At 48.4% G+C, this 10592-nt stretch overlaps 1 protein-coding gene across 1 annotated transcript; it reads left to right on the forward strand.

Annotated features, from left to right (window-relative positions):
* The first annotated feature begins 3550 nt into the window (after nucleotides 1–3550).
* On the forward strand, nucleotides 3551–10592 carry CNGA4 (cyclic nucleotide gated channel subunit alpha 4). Its single transcript, XM_030829094.1, has 6 exons — nucleotides 3551–4592; nucleotides 4708–4809; nucleotides 5012–5118; nucleotides 5394–6039; nucleotides 6759–7108; nucleotides 9269–10592. Exons 1-6 carry the CDS (start codon nucleotides 4177–4179, stop codon nucleotides 9727–9729), a joined length of 2082 nt encoding a protein of 693 aa, XP_030684954.1. The 5' UTR covers nucleotides 3551–4176; the 3' UTR covers nucleotides 9730–10592.

Raw genomic sequence — 10592 nt, forward strand, 5'->3', positions numbered from 1 at the left:
CGCACCGCACGTAACCGCCCGGCGGCGCACGACTGGGCAATGGCGTGCCAGCTCATTGGCTGAGCCCAACCAAACCCGAGCAAGGACGCTTGTTTCCTGGCAACGGCTGAACGCAGGGGCGGGGTCGCCGACGGCTATCCGAGAGAGGAGCACCGCCTCTCCTCTTGGTTCCGCCCCTTCGTACGTAAACCCCGCCCCTCAGAAGAACTCCGGCGTGTCATAGGGGAAGGCCTCTGGGAAGGTGGAGGCCGGCAGGGCAGAGGCGGAGCCCAGGAAGGAAAGGTCGAACCAGAGGGCAGAAGGCGGGAACTAAGGAGAGACGCGACTTTTACAGGCAGGGAAAGATCAGAAGGGCGGGGCTTGGGAGAGATGGAGCCGGAAGAAAGATGAGAGAGAAAGGGGTGGGGCCATGGATTCCGGGAGACGCTTGGAGTGGAAGAGTGGGTGTGGAGGGGCGTGGCTATCACGAAAAGAGAGGAGGAATCAGTAGGTGGGCCGGGCCTGCGGAAAAGCGGAGCCCTGGAGAGGGCTGACTGCGGGCACTGTAGTTCGTTTTGCTCCATTGTCGTGCATAGCTTGGTCTCTACTTTAGTACCCCAGCGGCGACTGCCCCTGGCTCCCCCAACACCATTGTGCTGTGCTGCTCCGTGACCCCTTGAGCACTTAGTCAAGGAACATGGAATAAGTGCCTGCCTGCCCAGCTGGATTCCAGATCAATTAGAACCGGCTTCTGCTCTCCAGGACCTCAGAGAATTGCAACATAGTGTAATAAGTGCATTACTGTGGGGGCCATCTAGGAGCAGCACTTAGCATCATTTGCATGTATAGAGGATGAGAGGAAGGTATGGTGAAGGAGCTTAGGGAAGACTTCCGGGAGGAGATGGTGTCTAAGCCGAGTCTTGGGAAACAAGCAAGAGTAAGATAAACTAAAACAGAAAAATAGAAGTTTCAGATAAGGCACGTAGTTTTAAAAGTATTTTACCGGCTGGGCGCGGTGGCTCACGCCCGTAATCCCAGCACTTTGAGAGGCCTAGGCGGGCGGATCACGAGGTCAAGAGTTCGAGACCAGCCTAACCAACATAGTGAAACCCCGACCCTACTAATACAAAAATTAACTGGGCGTAATGGCGCGCGCATGGAATCCCAGCTACTTGGGAGGCTGTGGCAGGAGAATCGCTTGAACCTGGGAGGGGGAGGTTGCAGTGAGCCGACATCGCACCACTGCATTCCAGCGTGGGCGACAGGGCGAGACTCCGTCTCAAAAAAAAAAAAAAAGAAAGAAAGAAAAGAAAAAAAAGCATTTTGCCAATGTTAAATACCTGGTTTTTATCATTGTGCTATAGTTATATAAGATCATAACGTTAGGGGAACATGGATAAGGAATTTATAAGAACTCTGTATTATTTTTGCAACTTTTCTGTAGGCCTAAAATTAGTTCAAATAAAAAGTATTTAAAAAGAAATAGAAGTTTCAGACCAAAGGATCAGACCAGGGAAAGGAAGAATGGACAGCATGTGGGAGGTGCTATAAGAACTGCAGTCAGTACAGTGTGTCGGAACCCTAGGGAACATGTGAGGAAACATTGTGAGATGAGGTTGAAGACATGGACTGGAGAACTTTATAAACCCTGTTAAGGAATTCAGATTTTATTTTTGGGATGATAGTTATAAAGAATTTTATACATAGATTGATAGTTATACAGTAACTTTGCAAAAGACCAAACAAGCTGATAAGGCCCAAACTAGAGTAGTAAAAATGCAGAGAAGTGGACATGTGGATTTTTAGAAGGTAGATAACCATGGTTTGATGATTGGGTGGATATAAGAGGAAAATAAGAGGAAGAATTAAAAACTAATGCTTAGTTTATATAAATTCAAAAACAGGTAAAACTAAACTGTGATATTAGAATTCAGGATAGTGATTATTCTTGGAAAAACATTGACTGAAAGGGGCAGAGTGGGGCTCCTGAGGCACTGGTGATGTTCTGTTTCTTGATCTGAGTGCTTGGTTATATGGGTGTGTTCACTCAGTGAAAATGTATTAAGCTATATACTTAAGGATTGTACACCTTTCTCTGTGTTTGTTTTTTCTGGTTACTATGCTATGTGACAAACCAACCCACACTTAGTGTCATAAAAACAATAGCCATTTTATTATGTGCACAAATTCTGGGAATTTGGACGAGATGCAGCAGGAATGGCTTGTCTCTATTCCATGATGTCTGGGGCCTTATTTGTAAAGCTTGAACATCTAGGGGTGATTTGAGGCTGGTGGCTGGAAGCATCTGGAGGCTTCTTCAGTCACACATCTAATTCCTGGGCTGGGATAATGAAAAAGCTGAACTCATTGGGGGAACTGTCAAATAGAACTTCTCACAATGTGATGGGTAGGTTCCAAGAGGGAACATTCTGAGAGGGAGCTACCAGACAACAAGCATTCCAAGAGAACCAGAGGGAAGCTGCATGGCCTTTTATGATCTAGCCTTAGAAGTCATACAACATCACTCCTGCTATACAAACTATCACAAGGGAGTGGTGTTGGAGAATTTGTGACCATTTTTTTTTAACTGCCACAATGTTATACAGTAATAATAATAAATGCTTGTCACAGGTTTTTTGCTGAAAGGGCATAGATAGGAATTCTAGAAGAAAAAGTGGAGGAAGATAATGAGCTCAGGTATAGACCCAATGGGTTGAAGGTGACTGCGGGATACCCAAGTGGGAACATCCAGTGAGCAGTTAGTCATATAGATAACCGCAACTCAGGGAGAGTTCTCGGGAGCCACTATATGGGAAAGGAAGTCCTGTGGGTGACTGACGTCAACCAGACAGAGTTAGGAGGATGGCAAAAGTAGAAAGCCTAGAACAGAATCCAAGAAAAAAAAAAAAACACCATCATAGAAGGAATAGACAGAGGAGCTTATGAAAGACACTAAAAAGAAACAGAAAACCAAGACATTATGGCATCATAAAGGATTTTATTCATTTTGTTGCATTACTTTGAATATTGTCCTTTTATTTCAACAAGCGTAATACTTTGCAAAAAGAAATTAAGAAGCCATGGGAAAAGAGAGTTTTTCAAAATTTAATTAGGGACCACAGGTTTTTCTTCTAAAAAACACTCCAAAAACACAAACCTGATTTTATCACTGAACTGTGCAAAACTCTTCACAGGTTCTCTATTGCCGTTGGGTAAAATCCAAGCTTTATAACATGGCTGACAGAACTCCTCCTGAGCTGGCCTCTGTCTATCATTCAACCTCATCTCTCACCACTACCCGCTAGGCCCTCTAAAATAAGCCAATTGATATTTGCCCAGTCACCCATGCTTTTTGATATCTCTATGCCTTTGCCCACTCTGTGCACTCTGCCTCTAGTGCTCTTCACCCTCCCATCTCTGTACCCAACTCCTATTCATCCTGCAGAGCCCAGGCTCTGTAGGGACACTTCATGTGTACTATAATAGCTTTCTATGTATCCACCTAACAGAGTACTCATCAGTAGCCTGGCAATGACTGCTGCTGTTTAATTACCTAATGTGTAATTACCTGCCGGCCTGACTATTTCACCTAGCAGACTGTGAGCTTCTGGAGAGGGGGGAGTGTGTCTTATTCATCTCCAATTCCTAGTACTTAGCACAATATTGGCCTGACACACAGAACACCTGCCTATGGGTGTTCTGATTTTGATTTGTTGACTGAGAAAGATGATAGCAGTGAAAGGAACATCAGGTTGAGGGAGAAATTATAGGGTTTTTGTTTGTTTTGATATAGGAGATATTTAAGCAGGTTCACAAAAAGAGAAAAGTTGAAAGATTGGGAACCATAAAACACATGGAATAGTTGGTAGGATCAGGCACTAGAAGTAACAGAAGGAAATGAAGACAAAAGCACCATAGGATGGCCCCTATCACACTATCTATGATAGTAGTGTGATGGGGGAAGGTATATGTGGAGGTAGATATGGGTAGGAAGTAGGTTACAAAAATAGAGCTCACTTCTCATGTGAGAGGCATCTCTTTGTCCCTGGAGAATAGTTTAGCACCTGACATAAATGAGCCATTCAGTAATAGTTGTTAAATAAATAAATAGCGAGGCCCAAACAAAATTTGCAAAGATAAAAGACTGAGTGTCTGATCCTACACTAAAACTCAGGTCTTCTGACCCAGAGGACACCTATGGAGCTCAGTTGCTGTGGAAAGAGGGGAGAAGGAAAACAGAGACAAGACTCAGGCTTCCCTCTGAGGCATGTACCCCCACCTTCTCCAGGGATCTCATTAGAGGTGTTTAGCTGGGCAGGTGTAAGCTCAGGCCCTGGGAGACAGGGCAGAGTGCTAGAGCTAGACTATCTCCACCCCTTCAGTAGCGCTAGTTCTGGTTGTGTTGCTAAGAGCCTCAAAGACAAAGAAGTCACAGCCGGAGCCCAAGGGCAGCCTCCTTCAGGCAGTCAGGCACTAGTCCCCAACTCCAGAAGTCCCCTACAGGCAGAGAGGGTGGGGACATCTCACACCCCAGCACCAGACTACAGAACCATGAGCCGGGACACCAAAGTGAAGACAACAGAGTCCAGTCCCCCAGCCCCATCCAAGGCCAGGTGAGAAGTCCTGGTCTCTTGTGTGGGATCTCTCCGCACTCCTCTTGGTGCCCCAGTCACAACTGCAGCTTTGAATACCTGGTGAAAAAATGAAGCAAGACTTTCCTTCTTACAGGAAGTCGCTGCCTGTCCTGGACCCATCTGGGGATTACTACTACTGGTGGCTGAACACAATGGTCTTCCCAGTTATGTATAACCTCATCATCCTCGTGTGCAGGTGTGGCAGGGGTGCTAAGGGAGGGGCTGGAAGCCAAAAAGAGGACTAAAGAGAGGTCAAGGAGAAGGGCAGACCCTTGGTGGGGCAGGGAGGAGGAGCAATTCCCATGGGAGGGCCTGAGGCAGAGGGTTAAGGGCCCTGGGGAGACGCCTCGCACAAAGAGGGTACCCTTAATCCAATCATGCTTAACCCTGCCCTGCAGAGCCTGCTTCCCCGACTTGCAGCACAGTTATCTGGTGGCCTGGTTGGTGCTGGACTACACGAGTGACCTGCTATACCTACTAGACATGGTGGTGCACTTCCACACAGGTCAGTGAGCTTCTAGGAATGACCCTTTGTTCCACGTTCCCTTCCTAAAGACAGACACTTAAGAGGTAACAAGAAAGGCACTCCCACCATGATAGCACCTTCGCGTGCCTCTATGCCTGACAGCATCCCAGCGCTCACCCCAGAAACCCGGGAGCAGAGTTATGCCCGGCTTCTCTCTGTCCATCAGACAGTCTCCCTGGCCTGCCCTGGGCAGCTCATGCTCAGCCCAAGCTTGACTACAGCAGGTCCCCTTCCTACCGGCCCCCTCTCCCCAGGATTCTTGGAACAGGGCATCCTGGTGGTGGACAAGGGTAGGATCTCGAGTCGCTACGTTCGCACCTGGAGTTTCTTCTTGGACCTGGCTTCCCTGATGCCCACAGACGTGGTCTACGTGCGGCTGGGCCCGCACACACCCACCCTGAGGCTGAACCGCTTTCTCCGCGCGCCCCGCCTCTTCGAGGCCTTCGACCGCACAGAGACCCGCACAGCTTACCCAAATGCCTTTCGCATTGCCAAGCTGATGCTTTACATTTTTGTCGTCATCCATTGGAACAGCTGCCTATACTTTGCCCTATCCCGGTACCTGGGTTTCGGGCGTGACACATGGGTGTACCCGGACCCCGCGCAGCCTGGCTTTGAGCGCCTGCGGCGCCAGTACCTCTATAGCTTTTACTTCTCCACGCTGATCCTGACTACAGTGGGCGATACACCGCCGCCAGCCAGGGAGGAGGAGTACCTCTTCATGGTGGGCGACTTCCTGCTGGCCGTCATGGGTTTCGCCACCATCATGGGTAGCATGAGCTCTGTCATCTACAATATGAACACTGCAGATGCGGCTTTCTACCCAGATCATGCACTGGTGAAGAAGTACATGAAGCTGCAGCACGTCAACCGCAAGCTGGAGCGGCGAGTTATTAACTGGTGAGAAGGCGGGGTTCCAGACCAGGACAGGGACCAGTGTAGGTGATAGAACCCGAGGGAGGTAACTGGGTACTTAGTGCCTGGTGAGCCAGGCAAGGCTGTCAAAATGTAGCATTCAGCCGCGGGTTTGCTGGCTGGGGCTTGGAAAGAGGGAACTAATTTCAACTGAGGGAATCAGGACTTGGGGGAGGGGTAGGTAAGAGACTGATAGGGAGAGGAACTCATACTCAAAAAAGGATAACATGGAGACCAGGGAATGGGAACTGCCACTGCCTGGTAGGGCTCAGAAGGCTCTGGAAGGAGTGGGTGAAGAAGGGCAATCCCCCCTGAGAATGGTCAGCAACAAGATCATTGGCTACCTATGGTGATTCATACTGTGGACTGAACAAAAGGAAGTGTCGCAAAGTTGGGGAAGTAGAGCAGAGGGTCTCCAGAGACGAGGGGCCCTTGGTGGCTGAGGTAGCTAAGAGTAGGAGTGGAACAAGACATCACTGATTGGTGGGTAGGGTAGAGCCTGATAGGAGGTGAAGGGTTATGTAAAGTGGTAGAGGTGTCTATGCCCTGGAAAACAGATGATCCAACTGTCAGGTACTCCCATGACCCCTGTTAGATCTCAGTATGGTGGGATTCTTGGCTGGAGCTGAGCTAAGCCCTGATGGAAGGGATGGAGGCAGGCACATAAAGGGCTGGTAAGGAAATGGCACTGTCCTTACTCTCAGGTATCAGCACCTGCAGATCAACAAGAAGATGACCAACGAGGTAGCCATCTTACAGCACTTGCCTGAGCGGCTGCGGGCAGAAGTGGCTGTGTCTGTGCACCTGTCCACTCTGAGCCGGGTGCAGATCTTTCAGAACTGTGAGGCCAGCCTGCTGGAGGAGCTGGTGCTGAAGCTGCAGCCCCAGACCTACTCACCAGGCGAATATGTATGCCGCAAAGGGGACATTGGCCGAGAGATGTACATCATCCGAGAGGGTCAACTGGCTGTGGTGGCAGATGATGGTATCACACAGTATGCTGTGCTCGGTGCAGGGCTCTACTTTGGGGAGATCAGCATCATCAGCATCAAAGGTGGGTATCTCAGTATTTGTTCCAGGGACAAGGAGGGGGTGGGGGAGGGGGGAACAGCAGAGCCCAGCGCTGGGACCAGATAGTACTTCAAGCCTAAACTTCTGATTGAGGAAACCTGGCCCTTCTCTGAGTCACTAGATGGCTCAGGGGAAAAACAACACATAGAAGATCCATTCCCTGAGAAGAAGCTGAGCCAAGGCCAGTGAACAGGGTGGGTTCGTGGAAGAGAGAGTAAACTTGCTCTGTGGATATTCAGCTGAAGCACCAATAGACTACTGGACAGTGATAGAGATAATAATAATAATAGCTAAGATTTATTACCTGCCTACTGCATGCCCTTTTCTAAGTGCTTCACATGACATTAACTCATTAAATTCCCGCAGCAGTTCTATAAGATAAGTACTATTCTTATCCCAATTTTAAAGATAAGGAAATCAAACTCAAAGAAGTTGGGTAATTTGCCCAACGTTGCACAGGTATGCACATGTGGGATGCGTGGAAAGAACAACCTTTTTACAGCCAAGTGGAAAGAGAAAGGTAGAAGAGAAGAAGTTCCCATTTACTGACCATCACCTCTAGGCCAAGCCAGGTACTACCTACTGGCTTACTTTTTCCTCTCATCAGCCCTGTGCAGTAGGAATTGTTATGCCTAATCACAGGTATTAGGCATGAGGTTGTGCAAGCAGGAAATCCTGCAAATGGGGTGAGCACACTGTCACGGACTGAGAAGCTGGATGTGCTCTGGCTCTCTCAGCATGAGAATTCTACCCTCAGGGATTCTGAAAGCCTCACATCTGTCCTCCAATGATCCCCTCAAGCTCCACATCCTGTATGTGGTAGGATGCTGTCTGTTTGACTTTGGACAAGTCATTTCCCTATTTAGGCCTCAGTTTAATCACCTATCCAATGAGGATAATAATAAAAACCCAATGAGTTATTTGTGAGAATAAATGAGCTATGTGAGTGAGACATCCAGCGCAGTGCTTGGCATACAGCAAGTGTTCAACAGATAGTACCTCCCTTTCCCTTGTCCAAGGTCCTTCTGGCTCTAAGACTTCGAAGTATTCAGCCTCACCTATCTCCCCACCCATTCTCCACCAACATCTTTCTAAACTGCAAAGGATATCATACAGCTCCCTGCTAAAAATATTTCAATAGTTTCCTACTGCCCTCAGCATAAGGCCTGAACTTCATGTCATGGCTTATGAGACCCAGCGTGACCTAGATCTCCCCTCTCTCCACCCTCCCCACACTCTGCCCTTCTTCCACTCTGAACTGCTTACTATTTTCTGCATCCAACTGACTCTTTTCTACCCCCCTTCCCTCTGTTCCTGCTCCTCCCTCTGCCTAGATTGCCCTACCCCCACTTGTCCCCCTCCTCCCCCTAGTTAACCTCCTACTCAGTTCAGGTGTATTAGACTGTTCTTGCATTTCTATAAAGAAATATCTGAGACTGGATAATTTATAAAGAAAAGAGGTTAATTGGCTCACAGTTCTTCAGGATTTACAGGAAGCATGGTGCTGGCATTTGCTCAGCTTCTAGGGAGGCTTCAAGAAGCTTATAATTGTGGCAGAAGGCAAATTGGGAGCAGGCATGTCATATGGTGAAAGCAGGAGCAAGGGTTGGGGGAGGTGCCACACTTTCAAACAACCAAAACAACCAGATCTCGACTCACTATCTCAAGGACAGCATCAAGCCATGAAGGATTCGCCCCCATAATCCAATCACCTCCCACCAGGTCCCACCCCCAACATTGGGGATTACATTTCACAGAGATTTGGGCAGAGACAAATATTCACATTTTATCTTAGGACATCTCTTCCTCCATACTTCCCTAAATTCCCTGCCTTACAGTTTGGTAGGAGCTCTTTGCCTGCCTTTCCACAGCACCTGATGAATATGTCTTCACTGCACTAGCCATACTGTTATATATTCCAATATATGTGTATCTCCTCTAGACTGTGAATTATTTGAGGCAGGTCACTGATACCCACCCAGCATGGAGCCTGGTCCCCAGTATGTTACTAAATGAAAGAATTAATGAGGCAGAAGGAGAGGTTCAGAAGCACAAATATGGAGGTGAAGGTCCTGGTTCAGGAGTGAAATGCCACCTCCTCACCCTCCTACTAACTATCCTCCCATCTGCCCATGGGCCACAGGGAACATGTCTGGGAACCGCCGCACAGCCAATATCAAGAGCCTAGGTTATTCAGACCTATTCTGCCTGAGCAAGGAGGACCTGCGGGAGGTGCTGAGCGAGTATCCACAAGCACAGACCATCATGGAGGAGAAAGGACGTGAGATCCTGCTGAAAATGAACAAGTTGGATGTGAATGCTGAGGCAGCTGAGATTGCCCTGCAGGAGGCCACAGAGTCCCGGCTACGAGGCCTAGACCAGCAGCTGGATGATCTACAGACCAAGTTTGCTCGCCTCCTGGCTGAGCTGGAGTCCAGCGCACTTAAGATTGCTTACCGCATTGAACGGCTGGAGTGGCAGACTCGAGAGTGGCCGATACCCGAGGACCTGGCTGAGGCTGATGACGAGGGTGAGCCTGAGGAGGGAACTTCCAAAGATGAAGAGGGCAGGGCCAGCCAGGAGGGACCCTCAGGTCCAGAGTGACCCCATCCCCATCCCTAGGATTCCCACCTCCTAGTGAATCCAGAGTTGTAGTAAAGCCTAACTGCTGCAACTCTGTCATCCTGTCTGCGAGATCAGACACAGGAGCAAATTGGTCTGTAGATGCCCAGCTAGAGATATAGGAGTATAGCACACATTCAGCCCCCACCTACCAATACACACACACACACACACACACACACACACACACACACAGTTGCTCATAGACCTGTTGGCCCCAAGACTGTGCATTCCATCTAAAATGCTCTGGTATTTCCATTCTCAGCACACATGCTTTCTCACAAGCACTGATGTATCTTACACCCACATAATATATACACATTCAGGCATGCACCTCCTAAACACACATATGCTGACAGTCATACACCAATAGACACAGATGCCCTTCACAGGTGTGCACACACTTGTGAAAACACAAAAGCACACCCTGAGCCCTCTAGGTCTAAGATGTCTTTTGAATGTTTCCCATATGGGCGATTCAAAAGTATACCCTGAAAGTTGCACTTCAATAAAGTATTTGCCTCCTCCCTAAGCATTTATGGGGCTGGAAAGAAAAGGCAAAGTCAGTGGTGGGCCAGGATGGATTCTGTCTGAATTCTGAAGTCTGAAGCCTGAATTCTGAGTCACAGAGGTGATGAGCATGAACTGTGTAGTAGCTAGTGGGTTAGAGTCAGAGGGGAGGTACCTGAAGAATAGAGAATCAATACTCAGCCTAGGCAAAGCAGGCTCTCACATCACACTGCTGTAAGAGTGCCCATGCACACTGGTCTTTGCATCCTACACCAGAGCATATGTTCTCAATTTATAAGCTCTGAGGGGTTTCATCTAGTTAAATGGGCCAGAGC

Source organism: Nomascus leucogenys, chromosome 15 (assembly GCF_006542625.1).
Source record: "Nomascus leucogenys isolate Asia chromosome 15, Asia_NLE_v1, whole genome shotgun sequence".
Classification (NCBI taxonomy): Eukaryota; Metazoa; Chordata; class Mammalia; order Primates; family Hylobatidae; genus Nomascus; species Nomascus leucogenys.

Excerpts from the sequence above, each read along its gene's own strand:
- CNGA4 (XM_030829094.1), top strand. The coding sequence starts at position 4,177 with ATGGAGCTCAGTTGCTGTGGAAAGAGGGGAGAAGGAAAACAGAGACAA. Across the intron at positions 4,593-4,707 it reads CCAGCCCCATCCAAGGCCAG|GAAGTCGCTGCCTGTCCTGG; the intron begins GTGAGAAGTCCT and ends TCCTTCTTACAG. Across the intron at positions 4,810-5,011 it reads CTCATCATCCTCGTGTGCAG|AGCCTGCTTCCCCGACTTGC; the intron begins GTGTGGCAGGGG and ends CCTGCCCTGCAG.